The sequence below is a fragment of the Phaethon aethereus genome (genome assembly GCF_964289735.1).
Source record: "Phaethon aethereus genome assembly, chromosome: 12".
NCBI classification, from domain to species: Eukaryota; Metazoa; Chordata; class Aves; order Phaethontiformes; family Phaethontidae; genus Phaethon; species Phaethon aethereus.
Window position 1 is genome coordinate 21,850,754 of NC_138588.1, and position 22,188 is coordinate 21,872,941.

The 22,188-nt window shown below is 59.4% G+C and overlaps 1 protein-coding gene across 1 annotated transcript; it reads left to right on the forward strand.

Annotated features, from left to right (window-relative positions):
- Positions 1-1,862: 1,862 nt before the first annotated feature.
- Positions 1,863-12,626, forward strand: INSYN1 (inhibitory synaptic factor 1). The gene is made up of 2 exons (XM_082005111.1): positions 1,863-3,314; positions 11,712-12,626. The coding sequence occupies exons 1-2, from the start codon at positions 3,132-3,134 to the stop codon at positions 12,396-12,398; spliced, it is 870 nt and encodes a 289-aa protein (XP_081861237.1). The 5' UTR covers positions 1,863-3,131; the 3' UTR covers positions 12,399-12,626.
- The last annotated feature ends 9,562 nt before the right edge of the window (positions 12,627-22,188 follow it).

Sequence of the window (22,188 nt, forward strand, 5' to 3'; positions counted from 1 at the left end):
GGAGAGGGGAAGAGCAAGACATGGATGGAGGCGCGTTTCCTCCCCAGCCCACGTCTCAGCCGCTTGTTTTATTCCCCGCCGTAGTTTATTCAGACCCTCCTCTGAATTAAATCATTCGATATCTTTTATCGCCTTCCCTGGATCCGCTGTGCGCGTTCGGAGGTGAGACCTCACCCGGTCCCGCATCACCGGTTCCGAGGCGGATTTCCTGGGAGCAGCACCTCCACCTCAGTTTTACCACCCTCTGCTCTTTCCCCAGATTATTGTCCTAATATCCCCGCTGATTTTGGGCTCTGCCTGGTTAACAGCAGAGGCAGAGCGTGAGCCGGCGTTAACCGTTAGACAAAAGCAAAGCCCGGGGGAGGAGGAGAGAGGGTCGTGGTTTGTCGGGGACGCGTCAACCCCGGCTGAGTTTTAGCTGCAAATTATTGCACGGAGGAGGTTCTTGCTGAAAACTTCCCACCGGCCACGCAGTTACGCTGGAAAACACCATCGCCACAAGGCCGTGCACTGAAGGGTTGCTCACCGACATCCGCCACGCACCCCATCGCTCCTGCCATCCCGGGGGAGCCCCGCTCGACTGTCCCGCGGGAATCGGAAGAGCCCCCCAAGAGCCCCGTCCCGCGACAAGTTGCTCGCCGAGGGGTGAGTGGGTTCGAGTCCACGCCAAAAAGCGCGTTCAGCGCTTTTGAAGATACCCGGTAGGAGGCAATAACTGACACGTACGCGCGCACGCCGCCTCGCCGCTTGCAGACCTGGGATTGCCACCTATCGTCACGGTTCACAGCTCTAGGACTGGGATCTCTCCTCCCTCCCATCGCTGCTAAACCCGATGGATTTTCCCAGGCTGGGTCCCTGCTTCGAGCTGGTTCTCTCCCCTTGTTGGTGTGTCCCTCCCCCCGCAGACCAGACCCACACACCCCCACACACAGGCCCGCGGTTGTTATTTCCCTCCAGCCCAGGCTGATGCTCCTGCATCCCGGGTGCACTGGTGGTTTTTACAAATCCTACAGAAACTGGTCCCAAATATGACCCGCAGGGCGGGTATTTCTATTCAGAAGGGACCTTATTACTCAGAGTGGGGGGAACCAGGTGGGGAAACTGAGGCACGGCGCCCTCCCCCAAGAAAGTGACACCTCCCCCCCCCGGCGCTGCCTCAGTTTCCCTCGGCGCTGCCCCCTCTCCGCACCCTGCAAAGGGGCTCCCGGTCCCTTTAAGCCCCCCCCGCCCGGCGGAGGCTCGGCCCCTTTCTCTGACACAGCAGCCGCCGGGGCGAGCCGAACCGGGAGCCGCGGGGAGGCTGCGGCGGGGGCCGGGGGCCGGGCGCCCCACCGCCGCTCCGCCCGCCCCATGGCTCTGCCCGGGGCACCGGGCACCGCCCGCCCCGTTCCACCCCCCCGGCGCCGAGGGGGCGGCCGGTCGTGAGCCGGTATCGCTGCCGCCGGTGGGTCCCGGGGGCACCGGGGGAGGGTGCGGGGGTGCGGGCAGCGGGGGCAGCGCGGAGGGAGGGGGGATGCGGGGATGGGGGGTGCGGGTACCAGAGGTGGAAGATGCGGGTGCTGGCATCCTCCATCCCCGGTGCCCTGCAGGATGCGGGTACCGGGGATGGAGGATGCGGGTACCGGGGATGCGGGTACTGGGGATGGAGGATGCGGGTACCGGGGACGGAAGATGCGAGCAGCGGGGACGGAGGATGCGGGTACCGGGAATGGAGAGCATGCCGGGACCCCCCCGCCCTCCCTGTGCGCACCCCCGAGCTGGGGGAGGACTGCGCCCCTCCACCCCACTCCCCCCCCACACACCCCGCCGTTGGGGAGGGGGGCATTTGGGGGCAAGGTGGATTTTCCCCCCTCCTCGGCCGAGGCGGGGATGGGGCTCGAACCCGGGAGAAGGTTGCTGGTGGGGTGGCCCCCGCGGAGGGAGGAAACTACCTGACACCCCCTCCCCTCGCCCCCAAGAGGAGGGGTCCCCCGGGACGTGTCCCCCCCGCCCCACGGCCGGCTGTCACCTCTGGTAACGTCTCACCCCTTCCAACAGCGACCGAGGGAAAGTGGCCCCCGGACTCCTCTTGTGCCACGCAAAAGCCCTGAGGGAGGAGGAAGAGGAGGAAGAGGAGGGGGAGGAAGTAAGAAAAGGAGAAGGAAAAAAACCCCACAAAACAAAACGAAAAAAAAAAGGACAAGGAAGAGCTTGGACTGGAGCCAAGGGGGGCCTGGATCGCGAGGGTGAGTCCCCGAGCCGCACGGCTGTCTGTCTGTCTGTCTGTCCGTCTGGCTCAGCAAGACCCCGCAGTGCCCAGTCTCGGGGTCTCAAACTCGGGGCGGGGCAGGGGGGGCAAAAAGGTGTGGGGGAGGCAGGGACAGTGCCAGGCTCCATCCTCCCCCCAGTTAGGGGGAGCCGCTGGGGGGGTGCCCGGGGGGGCTTGTCCTCATGCCGGGGCTGAGATCAAGGCAAGGCAGGAGTGGGCAGAGCCCCCCGGCAGCTTCCCAGGTCCAGAAGGGATGGCTCCCTCACGTTGTCTGTCTGTCTGTCCTTGCAGGAGGGGACCCTGGGCTCCCCAGGACGCCTGCGCCCAGCTGGGAGACCCCCACCACCACCACCCAGCGTTGGAGCTGGCGAACCCAGAGCGAGGGCCCGGCGCGGGGAGCAGCATCGCTCCCCGGGGACACCCAGCCCCACGTCCCCCTCCCTGGCATCGGGGAGCAGGCGAGGCGGGAGCCGCTGGATTTTAGCTTCCTGGGACATCCGAGGGACTCTTCCTCTTCCTCCTCCTCTTCCTCCTCCTCCGCCGCAGCAGGCAGGTGAAACCCAGCCCAGCCAGGCAGCTCTCGCCTCCTCCGCTCACCCCATGGCCACCCCACATTTCCCCACGGCCACCGGCTGAGCCCCTTCTCTGCAAGCGTTCCCGACTCCGCATGGTGCATCCCGACTCCGCTCCCCGCTCCGAACCGGAGCCCCCCGACCTCGCAGGGAGGCGAGCGTGCGGTTGGGACTTTTCTGGAGGCAGGGGAACGTTAAGATGTTGAAAGGTCCCCGGCCGAGAGGGGCTGCGCGGACGCCAGGCCACCCGGCTAGCGGGGAGCAGGATGGACAGAGCCGCTGGGGCCGGGAATCGAGGCCGGTAGGGAAGGATGGACTCCCGGACCTGCCAGGACAGGCAGCCCAGTGACCACCCCAGCAGCAGCAGCAGCAATTGTAGCAGCAGCAAGAGTAATTGCGAAAGGGAAAGGATCCGGAGTCGGATGAAAATGGTGATCGGGCAACTGGAAGGCATCTTACAGGAGCTTAAGGAGGTGGCCAAGGAGCTCCGGGAGGTAGGAAAAGCCCCGGGGTGCCATCGCATCCCTCCGCGGGTCGCGGTAGCTGCTGGCCCCAAATGTGGGTGGCCTGTCCCCGTCCCCCTGCCTGTCCCCTGCCTGCGGGGCCGGGCTGGGGGGAGCAGAGCCGGCTCAGCACCCGCAACCCCTCGGCCCCGGGGGGGACCTGGGGTGGCACAGCCCGGCTGATTCGCCATAGGATCGTCAAAAAGAGGGAGGGGGGAGAAAAACATAGACACGGTTTGCAAAATTGCTCTTGACCTTGACACGGGGGTTTTCTCGGGGCCGGGGGGCCTGGCCGAGGCACCGGCCCTGCGGGTGCTGGCGATGGGAGAAGCACCGTGGGGGAGACGCGCTGGGGCTGCAGGAGCCGGCGCGGTCGGTGCCGTGCCGCGGGCACGGAGCCGGCTCCGCTCTGCCCTGGGGGTGTTTCTCAGGCCCCTTTTGAACCAGGGATTTGGATGGAGATGGGGCAGGGGGTCCCTCTGGCACTGCAGAGAGCACCGAAAACGTGGCATCAGCCCTGGGTGCCATGAAGGGGGGGGGTCCATGGGGCAGGCAACGGGGCCAAAGCGACCGGCTGTCCCGCAGCCTGGCTGTCAGGCTCCATTGCCCCTGAAAAAAAAAAAAACAACCCAAAAAAAAACCAAACCTGTATGTACACATACAGAGTGTGGTTGGAGTTTCCTCCCCGGGCAGAGGCACGGCAGGGGCGGTTTGGTGGGGAATTTAAAATTTCTGCGGCTCAGGTGTTTGGGTCACACACCTCCGAGGTGGAGAGGAAGGGGACCTGGACGGGGCTGGTAGCTGGGGACATCTCCGCGGACGGCAAGCGCGTGGCAGCCTTCAGCACGGCGCGGCGGCTTGCTTTTGCGATGGGGCAGGCGAGCGACTACATCCTCTCCGTGGCCCGCGCCGAACACGGAGTGATATCCAGCGCCGTGCAAAACCTCGTCTCCTCCCCTCTGGTGGAGGTTTTGCCACGGGGGCCACCACGGAGCAACCCCGCGCGGGTCGGCGCCGTTTGGGTGCCACCGAGAGAGCGCTGAGGCAAGCGGACCAACGTCCTCGTCCTCGGCGCAGATGCGGCCGTGGTCAGGGAGGTGACATCTTCCAGCCTGAAGCATCCCCTGGGATGCAGCGTCCTCCTTTGGGATGGCTCCGTTAGGTCCCGGGGATTCTAGGGAGGCCGTCCTGCCGGGAAAGCCAGCGCCGGGGGGATGCCACGTCCCACCACGCCGTCTCGACGGGTCCCTGCAAGGGCTCGACCCAGCCACGGCATCCCTAGAGGTTTTCCTTCCCCCTCCTGCGGCTTTGCCGGTCCTTCCTGCAGCAGCAAGCAAACCCGGCCACCCGAAGCTAAAAGCCCCCTCTGATTCCCACAACGCCAACGAGGGAGCCCGAAACGCCTTCGATGAATCTCTGGCGGATTGAAAATTGTCAAAATCGTAAGAATCGGGAGGCAGAGCAATTTTCCATTTAGCTTCGTGCTCATCTGGGACCTCAAAGAGGCCTTTAAAGTGAGGATGACGGCAGTTCGGCCCCTTTCACTGAGCCCACGGATTTAAGGCTGGGTGGGACCACCACCCTCTGACAAGCATCCCTCCCGCCGAGGATGCGGAGGGATAAGGAGGACTGGGATGGGACAAATCCCCGGCCGTTTCACAGCTGAGGCTGGGTTGTGCTTCCCACCAAGCCTTGGATGGCTCCGTGGGCTGCCCGTCCAGCTCTTGGGGCCAGAAGGACCTTGAGCATCCCTGCAGCACCCTTGGTAGGCTGTACCGGCACGTCTGGGAGTGGAGAAGAGGAGAAGGTGGCCTGAGGACACAGGGGAGGGGTAAAGGGCTCTCGGCGTTCCCCTGGGACACCTTTTGGGAAACAGGCTCAAAGGAGGAGGAATAACGTTGGAGGGTGGAAGAGCTGAGCTGGGCACAGCAGGTGCCTGTGCTTTGAGGAGCAGAGGGTGGCCAGAGGACACCCATCCCCTGCCCCTCGCCCCGGAGAGCCCTTGTGCTAGGGAGAGGGGCCCATGCCCCATGAGATGGCTTCTCCAGAGGGTGCTGGGAAGCGCTGTGGCCTGGAGATGATTCTTCCATGGAGCTGGTACGTCCCTAGACACCGGTGACCTCCCAGGCTGCGTCCCATGGCTGCCCTGGAAGAACCCTTCACATGGTGGAGCAATGTGGCCAGGTCAACGCAGAGCTAGCCACGAGGTCCCCACCACGAGAGGTGTCCTAGACTTCAACCCTTCTCAACGACTCTACCTTGCACACCGTGATGCTCTTCCTCAGCTGGAGGTGAGGGCCAGGACATGGGGACAAGGCTGGGGACGGACAGCCCTGCAGCCCCAGGCGGGGACTGACAGCCTCAAGCTTAAGTGGGTTTATGGGTGGGGGTCCCACGAGGGGCTTGCTCAGGGTCATTAAAGCTCCTCAGTGCACTCGGGGCCCTGGCACTTGTGATTTCGGTGTGTTCTCCGACGGAGCCGCCACGGGGGCTTCGGAAATGTCCATCCCCGCAGCCATCTCCTCTGCTCGGGGCTTTGTCGGTGGGTTGGGGCGCGGGGCTGGATGTGCTCGGTGACGGCAGCGGTGGACCCGATCCTACCGCTTCAGATGCACCCATGGAGCTGGAAAGCCTTCACTGGGTGAAGCTGGAGGGCACTGGGTGATGCCGGACCTGCTCCTTCCAGGTTCTTCTTGCAAGAGGAGCTGGGTACCAGGACTTTGCAGGTCTGGAAGAAGCAGCCAGGTCATAACCACCTTGACAAAAACAAATGCCCAAAGCCATCAAAACCCCTGTGTGGGCACGAGGGCTTCCTGCCAGGGTCGATTCCTGCCCCGGCTCTGGCTCCCATAAGGTTTTCCTCCCGGGTTCTCCCCGCTTCAGCAGGGATTTTGAGTCCCAGACTCAGGCGGGATTGCGGGATGCTCCAGAGGGGGGCTTGTGTGGGAGCCCGCAGGGCAGCCCTGCTCCGCTGGGCCCCCCCCCGGGGATGCGACGCGGGACCAGACCCCGGCTCGGGCACCGTCCCCGGCTCCTGGGAGCGGATCCCAGCTGACGGCTGTCATCCCAGCTGCCCATTCGATTCGGGATGCCGTTTTACCAGCCCCTCCTCTCCCGCTCTCCCTTTTGTGTATATAATTATTCCCCAGCGCGCCAAGACAGGGCTGTATTACGTGCGGGAAAAATGATTATTAAAGTCTTTGATTGAAATGGCACACTGGAAGCAGAAATCAGGCAGGGAGGCAGGCAGGGAAGGTGCTTCCGCCGAGCGCTTAACCACGCTGCCTACCCTCCCACGCGCCTCCTGCCAGCCCCGGCCCTTTCCCAAGGGAATAAAGGTGATGCCGTGGGGAAGAAGATACGCCAGGAGGTCCCGGCCATCTCCACTGCAAGGCTGAGCTCCTTCCCAACCCTGGGGGATTATTGTCGGGGGTCGCAAACCCTCCACGGAGTAGATTCGGAGGTGGGAAACAAAAACAAGCATCCGCGCCGGCCTCCCTCTGTGCAAACCCCGCAAAATCCCGTGGGAAAGGTCCTATCGCCCCTGCACCCCCTGACACGGGAGCAGTGGGGTCCCACCACCGAGGGAAGCAGCACCGAGGGGTTCCCTCCAAGCCTTTGGCAAGCGGAAAATCCTGCCCGCAAGCCCCTCGTGGTAATAAATCCCTTAATAACGTTGCAATCCATAGGTGATTAGCTGGGCACGCTTGGGGAAGTTCACGGCGAGAAGGTGCCTTGTTATTCGGATAATAACGTGTTTGAGAGAGCTGCGTGATGATTTTGGACTATTTAGGGGCCGGCGACCGGGCAAACGATCCCGAGATCCGCGGCACGCTCCTTCGCAGGCGTCAGCGCGGCGAGGAGGGGCCCCCGTAACCCAGCTTCTCTCGGCGAGCTCCAATTAATGATTTATTCCTCATTAAATATTTAGTCACCTTGCCTGTGCCGGGAAGCGGTTCGGGAGATGCGGGAAGGTCCGAGCTCCGGGAGGATTTGGCTGGGGGGTCGCGGGGGCTCTGTCGGAGGCTTTGGGGTGGCTCTTTTGGAGGGGGGGAGTTGGCGTTCGAGGCGATGGCGTTAGACCGCGCCGCTTTGATCCCAGCGTCTCCCAGCCCCTTCCCCGGCCCCGGGAATACTGGCATTACCAATTACTGGCCACGAAGCCTTTGAAGTTCCCCTCTCATCCTCCCGCCTCATCCCTCGTCTCTCCAGCATCTTCTCAAGCTTCCCCGAGGTTTAGCTCCTGGGTGGGAAACAGCGTGGCCAAAATGTGGAAGCTGGAGCCACCGAGCCAGGAACCTCCCTGCTTGATTTGCAGCCGACAACCAAAAACCCCGCCGAGAGCCAACCGTGCTCCAGATGTTCAACATCTGCCCCGGGCTGGGGCGGCGAACGCCCCATTTGGGGCACCCAGGCTTTTTTCTGGGGTGCCGGGACTGGACGCGGGGTGAGGGGTGGGAGATGGATTTTGGGGGGGGGGGGGGTGAACTGGTTGGCACCCCCGGTTGGGGTACCACGGGGACGTGGGGCCATCCCTCTGCCTCGCTGCACTTCATCCTCCGGCTGCTCAGAGCACGTCGCTTCGGGTGCGAGCTGAGCAGCACCCAGCACCCGCTTCCAGACCCCTCGGGCGCGACAGGATGGGGCCCCTTGGTCAAGAATTATTTTCGCTCCTTATTTTCCTGCTACCGGCTACCTCAGCTAAAAATCTTTGACAACCTGCCTCAGGAAAAAAGGGGAGAAAAGACCAAATCCTACTTTACATTTAAATCCTCAGCGGGTACCAGGCGTCACATAGGTATTTAACCCCCCCCCGCCCGCCACCCATTTTAAAATAGAAAGCGCTCCTAAAAATAGCCCCCGAGTGAGCCACTGCCGCTGCGACACTAATCCCCGTGTGCCGGGGATGGGGACGAGGACCGGGATGGGGATGAGGACCGGGATGGGATGCAGCCACCCAGGTCGCCTTGATGAGGATGAGGAAGGACGGGGACCCAACTCGAAGCCCAGGGAGACGCTTGCCCTGGACCCAGTGTTGCAGCCGCCGAGCCTTCGTGAAAGCGGAGGTGATCTCGTGTTAGCTGAGGGTTTCAGCGGGATCATTTGCTGCCTTATTAAAAAATAATAATAGCCGGGTGTTTCCCAGGAACAGCTCTTTTCCTGCCCTTTTTCCTAATTCTTTCTTGTCACCGAGAAAGAAGGGGTCGCGTCGTCTTTTTTCTTGCTCTTTTTCTCAAGTTTCACCCTTTCTCCCCCAAAGAAAAGAGAAAGAAAAAGGGGGAGGAAAAAAAAAGCCCAAAGAAATCCGGTGGTGCATTGGGAACAGAAGCAAATTGCCTTTTCTAACCTCAGGACTTCCTTGTGGGTGCTCTTTGCTCGCCCTCAGCACCCTTCTGAGCCGAAGCTTGAAGGACGGATGGGTCCCTGCCCGCCCTCCCTGGAGATCTTGCGTGGGCGAGGAGGCAGGAAAATTAAGTCGGAGATCATGGGTGAGGAGCTTAGGTAAAGCCTGTTGCCTTCTGCTGCCCGGGATGAGAAGCGCTCAGCTCGCTGTCCCCAGCTCTACCCGGCTTTGGGCACCCAAAGTCCCTCCAGGAGACGGGGACGTGACGCAGGTCCGTCCCCAAGGCAGGACCAGGGATGGGCTTCAACGTACCTTCACGAGGTCCATCCAGGAGAGGAACCACCCACGGGGCTGGGGATGGGTCCCAGCACGGCGCAGCTCAGGAGGGGACTTATAGCCCTGGACTAAGCTTAGATGGGCTCCTGGGCCATGGGCAGGGTGAGGTGGGGGTCCCAGGTGGGGCTGGTCGGGGCCTAAGGTGTATTAGAGCCCATCACCATGTGCTCAGGTCTGATGGCGGGTGCGCTCCTCTCATTTCCGACCCAAACTCTTCCCGACCCAATGGCTCTCCCATTGCTCTGCTCCGTGTTTGCAGCGGGCGGCAGACGCACACGCCCAGCCCCGTCACCCTCACCCTCACCCCCCTGGGGTCGTGCTCCCGTGGAGGTGACACTATTTTGTCCTCCAGAGATGCTCCGTCGAGGTTGTCCCCAGGTTGTCACGCAGGATTTGGTGGCCCGAGAAACGGTCCTGGCCGCAGCCAGGGCTTGGAGATGTCCCACAGGGACCAGCAGCTGATATAAAAGAGGGGGTGCTGCGTGCCCACCCCCCAACAAGCTGGGGGGGCTGGGGTCCTCCATCCTTGGTGCCACCTCCCCAGGAGCTTGGCAGAGCATGGGCAGGGTTATCGAACAAGTGAAGTTCGGAGCTCAAAGATGGGAATTTTATTAAATAAATTAAATGACGTAATATTATTACGTCAGCGGAGCGTAACGGAGCCGCTTGGGCTGCCGGCAGCGTAATCGCCTCCCTGGGCTCCCGGTTTCCGATGCCCAGACGTATTAAATTACCCTTAACTCTGCCCACGCCTCCTCGTCCACCGCGAGGGCTTTGCGAGGAGCCTGCCCCGCTGAGCCACGTTTTATGGTGCGTTTCTCGTGATTTCTGGTGTCGGCCCAAAGCTCTGCGTGCCGGCATCTCGCGAAGGGGTGCAAGGGCCCGAGGGCAACTTGGCACTGTGACAGCACCTTTGGGGTGCCCACCCTCGGCCGCCCAACACGAGGATGGGATGGGGTGTCTGAGGCCAAGGACTGCGTTTCCCCCCACAACAGTGCTCGAAAAAGTGAGTTACGGGATAACAGCAGCAGAAAAAGGACGGAGAGATGTGCCGTGATTAATTATTCTTGGTGGGTGAGAAGGTCCGACCCCCATCGATGAACTGTGGGACCGGTGGAAATACGGCCAGGCTTTCCGGTGGCACGAGAAGAAGGAACCAAAACACGTCTGGCAAAATATTGCCCATTGATTTGTCTTCTCTCCCTTATTTTGGGAAATTTGTAGCAGATTTCCCCCAGGAAAGGACGTGCAGAAGGGCAGCGGGAGGAAAAAGTTGAGGGGAGAAAGGCAAGAATGAAAAATAACCAGGGGGAAAAAAAAAGAAAAAGGACATTTATGCATGGAGAAACCACCTGGAAAAAGCTAAGCACGGGGTTTTGGGGGTTTTTGCTCCCAAATGTTCTCCGGGTGTGGGGTGTGGGCTCAGGGAGCAGCAGGGACACAGCCCCGGGGCACTGCGGGGCACGGACGCCCGCGCTGGGGAGGGGGGGAGCACAAAATGCATCAAGTGGGGGCACAAACAGATACGAGGGGTATCGAGGGGTTCCCCCTCGCCCCCCCCCGCCGCTTGTCTGCCGCTGCCCACCTCCTGCTTGGCAGCACTGGGACCCGCCAGGCCCTCTGCCAGCTCCCCCGGGGAGGGGGGGGGAGGCGAGCCGGCACCCCTGCCCAAAAATACGCGCTTCAAACCGCTGCTGAAGTTGAGTTTTCGCGGCGCGCTCCGCCTCCCACGCAAAATAAAGCCGCAGAAAACGCCAGCCAAGAAACGCCCCGACGCTCCCGGGGAGAGGGCGAGGGCTCCGGCGGGGGCTTGGGGTGGGACTGGGGAGCTGCGGGCGGGATGAGCGCTGCGCTCGGCGCCGGGCAGCCCTTGAGCTGGGGAGGATTAAAGACCTGAGGGTGGGTGATGAGCTTCTTGCGTCCGAAACCTCGGCAAGGTGGTAAGGTGGAGACGACGGTCCACGGGAGCCCGAGGAGGAAGGAGGTCCTTCCTCCCTCCCTTCCCCTTCCAGCCCTGCCCGTGGCTGGAACCTCAGCTACGACATCATATCTATTATTTTTAACATTTTAAGGGCTGGTTTTAGTCATGTCCCGTGTGAGGTCCATCCCCTGCGGCATGGCGGGGGCCACGACCCCGTCCCCAAGCCGCCGCGGGTCTCGATATACTCGACCCTTCGCGGGAGACGGAGGGTTGGGGACCGAAGCCCTCAGCATCCCAGCCTGGGCGGGGGGTGACAGCGCCGTCCCCGCGCAGCCTCGGGACGTTTTCCACCCCCTGCCTCAGCTTCCCCACCCGTGGAGCTGCCTTTCCCGGGGGGAGGAGGCGGCGGTCGATGGTGGCTCCCCATGGAGAGGGGTGCAAGGGACCAAGGGACACCGGCTGTGCCGGGGTTTGGGGTAGCGTTCAGGGTGCCGGGGGACAAGGCAGACCCCAGGGCCGCCCTGGGAAGGGTCCATCCTGTCACACGGAGCACCCAGGGGCACCCAAGGCTTCACCGTCTGCTCAGGGCCCACGGGTGACGTGCCACCGGGTGGGCTTTGGTCCCTGCCGAGAGGCTCCACTTGGGCTGAGACCTCCCAGCTCATCACACCGGTGACGCCAGGAGAAATGGCAGAGATTTAGGGGCGTGGTGTTATTAGAGAGCAGAAACGGGAGGGTCCCATCCGGCAGCTCCTCTCTGCCCATCTGTCCGTCCATCTGTCCGCAGGTGGTGAGCCAGATCGACCGACTGACGTCCGACTTCGAGTTCGAGCTGGAGCCGGACGACTGGACGACGGCGACGGCCAGCAGCACCTCCAGCAGCGAGAAGGGGGGAGGCGCCTTCGAGCTGGGACCCCTCGATTTCGCCGCCTCCGACATCCTCTCCGACAGCTGGGAATTCTGCTCCTTCCTGGATGCTTCCACCCCCTCCGACCCGGGCGACGGTCCCGAGCCCCCCCGGCCGCAGCCGCAGCCCCCGCCGGCTCGCCAGCCCGATTACCGGCTGATGAACGGGGGGATCCCCATCATCAACGGCCCCCGGGGAGGCGGGACCCCGGACTCATCCAGCGAGGAAGCCTTCGGCACGACGGCCGGCCAGAAAATCCCGCATCACCGGCCGGCCGGCACGCGGGAACGGGTCCGATTCAGCGACAAGGTGCTTTACCACGCTCTGTGCTGCGACGACGACCGGGACGGTGACGGCGCGGCGTCCCCGGGGGACGACGGCCCCGAGGAACCCGGCCGTAAGGTGCTGGCGGGGCCACCCTCGAAGCATCCTTCCCCCGGCGGCGGCGGCGGACCCCCGGCGCGGCGGCTGACGAGGAACAGCAGCACGCAGACCGTGGCCGATAAAAGCACCCAGACGGTGCTGCCTTATATCCCGGCCAAGCAGAAAATTAAAAATAAAAACTGACGCCGGCTCCGCCGCACGGGTTTGGGGAGGGTGGGGGGGGGATTCCTGGGGAGGGGCAGAAAAAAAAAAAATTAAATATATATATATATAAATATATATTTAAATAAATCAATACTAATAATAAAATCGACATGAAAAGGTGACAAAGAAGACAAATGTCCCAACTACCTACCCGTCATTTTTGAGGCTCAGGGAATTTTAAACTGGTTTATTTTTGTGGACAGAAGCTTCAAGATCAATAAACCGTCCATCATGGAGAAATAATAACACTAACATATATATATTATATGTATATATGTGCCAAGAGAGGGAAGCCTAATACGGAGGGGAGAGCCAGCACATCTGAGGTCGTGGGCAGGGGACGGATGGGGAGGGGGGATACTGGGGGGGGGGAGGAATGGGGGATGTCCCTCCCTGCGACCTTTTACCCCTGTTCGGCTTAAGACAGAGCCCGTGTGATCTGTTTTGTCACGTCTGAGCGCCGAGCGGAGCGGGGATGTCGCCGGCGATGTCACCCCTCCCCGGCCGCACGCGGCCCGGGAGGGATGGAGAGGGGCTCGCAGAGAGCAAAACCGCACCGGTGCCAAGGGGTCGGGGCGGGGGACCGGTCCCCTCCCAGTTTCCATCCTCCGCAAGCGGGTCCAGGGGAAATATTAGTGGCCTGGAAGTCTTGCCCGAAGTCTGACTCCAAGCTGCCGGCTCTTCCTCCCGCAGGGCTGCGTTTGCACCGCCAGCCCTCGAGCCTCCCTGGCACGACGGTAGGTTTTTTTTCCAAGCCTGGCAGCAAAAAAAACCCACCGCCTTTGACTCATTATTTTTAATCGGGGTCAGAGACGCTCCGTTTCAAGCCTTTTCCCAGTGCCCTTCGGAATGTCGCCCCGGAGCCGGGACCCTCGCTGCCACCCAGCATCGCTGCCACGGGCGAGGGACGCTCGTGCGAAACGCTCGTCCAAGAGGAAGCGGTGGTGATCAAACCGCTCTGAATTCACCCCAAAGCATAGCAGGAGAAAAGCCTTTCACCCCAATTGCGTTGAATTATTGGGGGGTTCGGAGTTGGTTTTGTTTTTTTTTTTTAAGTTTTTAGGACCCAAGGACCTGGGGATCCGTGTACGCTCCCACCATGTGCGGAGCCCCGAGGGGTTCGGTGCCTCCGATCCAAAGAGCATCCGTCCGCGTCCCCACCGGGACATCCCACCCCCCGGACGAAGCCAGGAGAGGGAAGAGCCCGGCGGAGAAGACCATGGCGGGGAAGATGACGCTGACGATACTGATGCATCATCGTCGTGGTGGGATGCATCCGAGGGGACCCTCGGGGCCCCGAGGGGAGCTTTAACCCCTTGTTTTTCACAAATAGGGCCATCGAGGGACGGGATGAGGAGAGGGGACAGCCGGGCTCACCCAGCACCGGCACGGGGAAACCTGGGGTGGGACGACACTTCTCCGCTCCCTCCGCTACTCCACGCGTCAACAGCTGGTTACTTATTTATTTTTATGAACTTTTTACAGCCTGGCCCCGTTGTAAAAGCATGATTAATAGGTGTAGCTTTGTTCTTTAATAACTCCTCCCGGAAGGCTGCCAGGAAGAGGACGAGGCAAAAATTCCGAGCAGCCGGAGCTGCGCCGTGAGATGTTTTTCGGCTGGTCAGGATTTGGGGGCACCCACATCGCCTGCAGCCCCTGAGCCGGCTGCAGAAGCAGCCAGAGGGGAAACTGAGGCACGGCTCAGGGCAAAGCCACTCGCCTCGAGGCCAAGGATTTAAAGCTCAGCGGCTGCAGCCGGAGCTGCACGGACAAGGGTAATAGCTTCGTCCCCCACGTTTCTATTAAGAATGAATTTACAGCCGCGCAAGCTTTACTTCGCGCTCTCCAATAAATCCAAGCGACGGCGGCGATAAGCGCGGTATTAACCTTTCGAGTCCACGGATGGAAAACCATAAAACAGGGGTAAACAGTGGTGGGGGCAATTCCTCCGCTCCCGTTTGCTCGGAGTCAGGGGTAATAAAAGCCGCGGCTGATATACGGAGAACCACAGGTCACGTCCTTGCCGCTCCTCTGCGTACCCAGAGGGGTTTTGCTATTATTATTTAGCAGAAAAACCTGCTGGTTTGGGGTTTTTTTAGGGTAAAATTCAGGAGGATGGGATGATTATTAACACAAATATGCCGAAAGCGTTCAAACTAGCAAAAAAGGGCTTGTCGCACCAGTAACAAAGTTATTAATGACATTATTAATTGAATTAATGGAGTTTGCTCTCGCGGGGATGAGATCCAGCTCGCTCATGGCCGCGGGGAGCGCGATGGGGGACAGAGCCAGAGCTGGACTGGGAAAACACCTTCTCTATCTCTTGGCACTATATTTTAACATATTAACGAGCCTTCCCCCCCCCAGCATCCCAGCAATGTCCCTGTCCTCCAGCGCCCAGCCCCTCCCCGGGGACCCCAGCACTTATTTGGGAACACCCGAAAAAGCAACCAGAGAGTCACTGGAGCCAGCAGAGGAAGGGGCAAAGGGCTCGTGTTTCCTCCCAGAAGCAATGAAGAAACCATCGACAAACAAAACGAGGCCACGGGCTGGCCGGTGACCCAGAACGGCGCATACCTCTGCCGTGCATCCTGCTGATTTTTGGCCGGGAAGGATGCTCGGCGGCTGCTCCAGCCGGAGCCAGGGCTTGAGGGAGCTTAAAGCGGAATTTCAGCTTCACGTTCGAATCCTCCAGCTCCGACCCTCCCCGCAGCTCCCGTTTGAGTTGACCTGAATTACGAGAGGCTCTGCTGGGCTTTGTGTTTTGAAGAAACCCCTCTGAGCTCACCCAATCCCTCCGGGCGCGTGAAATCCAGCTGGAAAGTTTCCCCCCAGAATGAGCCATCTCGCTTCGGCAAGGGCTCAAAATAGACCCCGACCGCCTGGAGACTTCACTTCCGAGCTCGCTGACACGAAAGGCAGCCATCAAAGGGGATAACAGGATATTTGCCAGGCTAAGGAAGAGGTCTAGCTCGGGCTTTGGGAAGGGACGGGAGCCCAGGCTTCACCCGTGGGTCGCTGCGCTCACCCTGGAAGCCAAAACCCAAGTTGTCCCCATACGTAGCTGCATCTTTTTTTGCTCAAATCTACTCCGAGCCGCTCTCAGGGGACCGTGGCAACCTCTGCCCCGGCAGAGATGGGCTTTATTTCGCATAAGCCTGGCTCAGACCGGGCCACGACCAGCTGGTAAAAGCATTCCCTGGATTTTTAACTGCCCCCCCCGCGCCGCTCGGGGCCGGCTGCTCGCCGCGGCGAGCTCTGTTTTGGAAGGGAGAGGCTATGCCTCCTGCCTCTGCTAACGTACAGCTATTTGTTCCTCGCCGTTCCGCTGCCGAATTACTGCCAGCGGCGTAGCCGGCGCTGGGCGCGCCGATGCTGCAAGAGGAGCGCGCCTTCAGCCTCCCCCCTCCAGCTTTCGGGAGTGAAATCCGCCTGCGAGGGGCCACCGAGGCTCTTCCCTCCTCATCCTCAACCCCTCCGGCCAGGGTGCTCCGCGGGGAGAAAAGGAGCATCCCCCTCCTCCAAAAGCTACGGTCGCCACGGGCCAGCGCAGCTCAGCTGCACCCTCCCGGCTTGTTTTCGCTCCGGCAGTCGCATCTTCGCTGCCTCCGCTTATCTCCAGCCCCGGAGCCTGGTAACTCGGCGCCGGCGGCCTCTCTCCTCGCACGAACAGGCTGCACCAGGCAGAGCCGCATCCCCGAAACCGCGCCCGGCCCCGGCGCCAACCCAGCCCCCTCGGCCCGGGGGGCCGGCGCGGCACCCCGCATCCCTTCGCCTCCTCGCCCCCGGCCCAGGGCAGCCCCGCCGAAGGAGAAAGGGGGGGGGTTCAGGGACACCCCCAAAGGTGGATCGAGGCACTCGGTGTCTCAGTGGGGTGTGGATTCACCCCGAGGCAGTTCGGCGCTAAAAAGCCGACCAGAGCAGCTCAGGCTCCTCTCCGGGCTCTGCCAGCTGAGCCTGGGATGGAGATGTACAAGCCCAGCCCGGCCAGGCATGGGCCCAAAACGGGTGCTCGTGGCCATGGCGCGCTAATTAATCCTCGTTTGTGCCTGGCACTTGCCAGCCTGCAATTTCCCAGCTTGCTGGAGGCCTCCGTCCCCCAGGACGGGTGCCAGTTGCCCCGTGGCCGCGGCAGTTGCCCCGTGCTCACGGATGGGGCCGTGGGCTCCAACCTTCTCCAGGGCTGATAACCCAAGGACGGAGCGGTGTTGGCTGGACAACGGAAGAAAAGCTCCTGCTCTGGCAGGAGAGGGATGGGCAGCTGGGATGGATACCCAGTGGTGGGGCAGGAGCCATCATCCCACCCCAGCAAGGGCGGTTTGAGGGGGCTGCTGGTGTTCAACGGGGAGCTCAGAGCATCAGGCAAGGTGGTGAGGATGAGGCAGGTCCAAAGCAAGGTGGGAATACGTTGGGAGCTAATGGGCACGGCTGGAGAGCAGCATCCCTGCGGCACGGCGGGGACCGATAACCCCCGGCTGAGCTTAAACCGGCTCTTGGGGCTACGGGCAGGGAGTGGGTGGGGGTCCCAGATGAGGCTGCCCAGCGCTATTTGATGTCCCCAGGGTGGTGGGAGGCCAGACCGGAGGTGAGGGTCTCTGCCTGACACGCTGAGCTCAGCTGACAACCACCTCCAGCCCAGCAAACGCCGCTTCTCCCGTGGCCGCCGCTCCCGGAGCTCCGGCACCGGGATACGGCCCTTGCCGAATGGCAAACATATATTTATTTATTACCTTGCTTTGCCTCAGAAAATGCATTTTGCTGGGCGATGACGAGCTGGGTGCTCTCCCGCCGCTGGGTGGCACTGGGCACCCACGCACACGCGTGCCCCGCGCAGGGGCCGCCGCCGTCCTCGCCGCCCCTCGCATCCCCCCCCCCCCCGAAACAGAGGCAGAAGGGGGCAAATTTAAAGCCAAAACTGCTTCCTAGCTCCATCGCCTTGGAGGCGGCAGCAGTCTAGGTCTTGCCTTGACCCTGGGACAAGGGATGCTGGGCCGGACCACCCCCCTTTTGCAGTGCAGCACCCCCCAGAAGAGCCCCAGACCCCCCGGAGCTGGGGGGTCCAGCTGAGCCTGCCAAAACACAGCAGTGCCGGAGGAGCCCTGGAGGTACTTGTAAGACAAGGGATGACATGCTTGATGGGACTTCTTAATTAGATCTTGCTAAACCAAAATGTACCAGGGCTCCCCTGGCAGAACAACGTCAGACAAAACATTAATCACGCTCCAAATAAATAATTAAAACTTAGAAGGGGGGGAAAAAAAATAACCAGGAAAAAAACCCCAAAACAGGAAAAATCAAAGGCATCAGCACCAGCCCATAATAAGGAGCACAGCCGCTGGGTCTGGAGGTGCCTGGAGCAGAGCTCTGTCCCCAAGGCCACCTCAGCCAGGTGGGACCCAAGGTGTCCATCAAAATCTGTGCCCAAGGCCCAGGAGGTGTCAGGGTCACTCCTCATAGCTGGAGTGGTGGGATTACATCCCCAGCTCAGCTTTGCATTAAAATGTGCCTTTTCACAACCCCCTGGCTTCCAAGGATCGATTAAAAAAAAAAAAATTTCTTTCCCCACCGGTAGATTCATGGGACATCATCCATGGATCACCTCTGGGATGCTGGACAATGCCCAGACCTCGGGCTCCAGCAGGTGCTTGACGTAGTGTGGCAAAAACCTCTCCCCCCAGCACTTAGGAAACACTTTTGGGAGAAAACACCACCAAAAAAAAGGCTTGAAAAAAGGAAGCTCTCCCTCCCTATCCCTTCTCAGCCGGAGCAGAGATGATTTTTTGGTGTAAGCAACACGGAGCTTAAATTATGCATGGAGCCATTTGCATCAAAGAACACGATAGAGGCAGAGCCGGTCCGGTCCCTCGCGGCTCCCCGGCCACGCAGGCGGGATGGGGGAAGGCTCCTTGGGACAACACATCCCAGCATCAGCCTTTGCCAAAGCCTCCAAAGAGGAGGAAAAAAAAAAAGAAGTCTGAGGGGCTGCAGGGTGATGCTTCCCCTTGCGCGGCCATCGAAGCCACTTCGGGTACCAGTCTTCACCGGCAAAACAGCACTTGCGCTCTGCTTGCTTCTTCTTTAAGTGTATTTCTTAAAAAGCCAGCTATATTTCTTAAAAAGCCAGCTATATTTCTTAAAAAGCAAGCCAGGGCTGCGGTGGGATGGGGCTGCAAGGCAAGTTGATGATGGATTTAAGGCAACGACCGTATTTCCAGCTTCTGGTTTTCCTCGCCGTAGGGCTGTGATGCTGGGGGGAAACAGGGTTTTTTCTTCTAAGGATGGGACAAGCCCACGGCCCTTGGACGTGGCCCGCCAAGAGATGCTGCTGCTCAGCCAGAAGCTGATGGGCACCATCCCTGACCTTCCTCTTCCTCCTCCCAGCCCTTCCCCAGCACAGCACCTGGGTACAAAGCTTGCCGGGAATAAAGGACTCCACCAAAACCCGCTTTATTCCATTAATATTTGCTGGTAATGAAGCCAACTAGCACTTTGAGTTCCAATCAACTTAGGAAAGCTATAATGAACAAGAGCGGTGCATTAATTCATTAGCAGGGAATTACGCTAAATTATCTCGGCAAATACGGCAAAACGTTAATTTACCGGCGGTGTTTTCAAATGGCTTTTGCTCCTTCGCTTCCATTTACGCTGCGGCGCATTTTTCCTGGCAGCAAAAACACGAGAAGTGAATTAACTCCAGCTCCTTGGGGAAATGCTTTTGCTCTCGGAGGGGAATGAATACCCGTAAGAGACGGCAGAAATTTTCCTTTTCAGCTTCTTCTCCACGTCTGCGCAGGGAAAAAAAAAAGGGTATTATTTACAAGCAACTTAAGCGCTCGGGAAACACCTTTGCAAAGGGCACCGCTGGTAAAAGCTCCACCAGCAGCATTCCAAGAATAATGTTCTGCTTTGCTGATTGTCACAGAAAAGGAAAAAAAGAGGGGGGGGGGAAAAAAAGCGTGGGGCAGGGCATCAAAATGTGATGTCCTCCTTAACGTTCAGAGCCATGCGGATGCAGAGGGCTGAGAATGGACGCAACTCATGCCACGTCCTCAGCCTGACGTGATTCAAGGAAATAAATCCCGGGACCCTTCGTATCCAAGTCACATCTTGGGGGGGGGGGGGGGTTCCCCTTGCAAGAGCCAGCCCCACGTATGGAAAAGCCCCTCGCCCAGGCCCCCTCTCCCCACACCTCTTAGCTTTAAAAAGTAGAAGATAACTTTAAAAAAAAATAAAAAGGGGGTATTTTTCTTTTTTTTCCCTCCAGGAAGAGTAATATTTCCTTATTTTTAATGAGTTTCCCATGTGCTCACATGATTTCAGGAGCTGCTGATGCAGGGACACATGTGCAGTGGGAGAGCATGGGGGGGGATAAAGCCCCCAGAGCTGGGGCGGGGGGAATCGAAGTGCAGCCAAAAGAGCAGGACAAGGTCCAGAAGACGTTTGGGGCAGAAATAGGATCCTTGGGACGTCGGAGAGCTTATTCCCAGGGATAAAATGAGGGTGGAAAGGAGCCCCTTGCACCAGAGCGTGGGTGCCTGCAGCCTCCTATTTAAACGACCGGGTCTGCAGTGATACACATTCAGAACTTAAGGCAAAAGGATTCTTGGTAAATTAAAAAAAAAAAAATTAAATAAGGTCAGGGAGTCCTTGGGCTGCACGGACATCCCTCCCTGGGGCTGCAGGGTTCCACAAACCAGGTTTTTTTTGTGTTTAATTGCAAGGGAGGCAGCTCAGGGGTAAGAGGGGAGGCTCCTTCCTTCCAAAACTGGAAAAATAAAGCCCTGAAATGACACCCCGGCCACAGCGACGTGGAGGTTTCCACCAAATTTGGAAATTGTGGTCATTATTTTTTTTTTTTTTTTAAAGGTATCTACCTTACGGAGCAGGAATCCCGTGCTGAAAGGGCCCTTCTGCGGGAGGAGGGATGGCAGTGCCGCGAAGGGGATAGTCCCATGGGGTGAACTGAGGCACCTCAAGTCTTGTCATGTCAAATATCCTGCTTAAAAAAAACCAAACCCACAACCCCTTGAGTCAGAGGATAAGGGTGAACCATGGCCAGAAGGACCTCTGGCTACACCAACTCTTTGGGTACCACAACAAGACATTAAGGAATGGCTAAAATGAGTATTTTTCCCTTGCCCTGGTTGCTGCTGCATCTCCAAGGAGGTCACCTCCAGTTGGTCCTCAGAGGCCGTAGCGGTGCAAAAGGCTTGTTCACCCTTCGCCGGTTGGTCGAAGTGCCTGCATCCAGGTTCGTCCAGGGCTGCTGCCATCCCGCCAAGACCAACCCCACGGGGACGCGGCCAAGGCGCAGGCCACAGGACCTCCAAATCCACCCAGGCTCCCCGCAGGCTTGCAAAAGTGAGTCGCTACAAGCCCCAACTCCCATGTTGGGGAAAGTCTTCCCTTAATTATTTTACCCTGGTCTTTAATTGTTGTTGCTGTCCAAGACCAGGCGGGCCGTGCCCAGAGAGGGATGGGACGGAGCAGCTCCTGTGCAGAAGGGAGATGGACATTGACACTCACACCACGTCCACAGGACGGTGCAAGTTCACGAATGAAGGGACCAAGCAGCTCACTTTTACCCTGAAGCTCCTGTAAGCACCACTTGATTGCTCTCCTATGTGGTAAATTATTTTTCTTGTAATTAGCTGCCTTGAAGGCCACTTACAGCCTATCACCAGCATCTCCATACAACAGGGCACTTACAGCAAGCTGGAGACACACGTGAATAACGGCGATGCATCCTCGTTCACAATATTAATTCCCACAAATTGATTGTTCTGCCAGCATCTTACAGCTTTCTAATTAAGTCTTTGCTCAGATGCTCATGTGTGCGAAGGAAACAAATGCTAATAAATTCCAGAAGCAGCAGTTATGGGACTGGGGTTGATGGAGCTCACAGGTGGGGGAAGAGCAGGTCAGTTGGGCACCACCACCGTGCCACGCACTTTCTCTCTCCATCCATCAGGCAATTGCACAGGGTTGGCTTAAACCAGGCAGGAAAAATGGACCAGAAACGTCACCTTCTACAGCTCCAGCAGGAAGTCTCGCTGCCTTTGGGGACAGGAGAGCGGAACCCGGCGCTACCCAACTCTGAAGAGCATCCAGCAACAAATTCCTGTCTGGTCCCTTCATCAGATAAACCCTCCGTCATCCTCCATGAGACACCTTTGTCTCCCCAGCTCCTTAACCCACCTACAGCCATCCCAGGCTCGGGAACCTTCGCTCGGGGCCGGCTTTCTAGGAGCTGTTTCTCCACCAAGCCCTTCCTCTCAGCCCTGCTATCGAGTATTTTCCCTGGTAAATAGAGGGGAAAAAAATAAAAGATTGGCTTGGAATTAATTTATTAAACAATTAATAGTGTGTTAAATTATAATACTAAAATCCACAGACCTGCTGGCTACCACGGGGGAAGCCAACAGTGCTGTAGGCAGCAGTAGCTGATGTGCTGGGAAGGGGCTTTGGCAGGAGGAGAGGACAGCCCAGAGCACAACAGCTCCCAGCACAAGTCTTTCCTGCTGAAGATGGGCCTCAAAAGAGCATCTGAGCACAGGCGGGGGGATTAGTGCCAATAAGATTGGATCCAACAGGGCTTGGAGCCCGAAACCCAGCCAGATTTCCTCACCTGGATGCTGAAGCCCTTAGAGGGGAGAGGAGAAGTCCTGTGCTGCTGGTTACCTCCTTAGAGCCTGCACCAGAGGAGGTCACAAGCCCACAGCTTGAATTAAGAAGAACAAATAAACAAGCCAAGCTTTGTGGTTAAGCT

Coding starts and splice junctions, on each gene's coding strand:
- INSYN1 (XM_082005111.1), top strand. CDS start 3,132: ATGGACTCCCGGACCTGCCAGGACAGGCAGCCCAGTGACCACCCCAGC. Junction 3,315..11,711: donor TGGCCAAGGAGCTCCGGGAG/GTAGGAAAAGCC, acceptor ATCTGTCCGCAG/GTGGTGAGCCAGATCGACCG.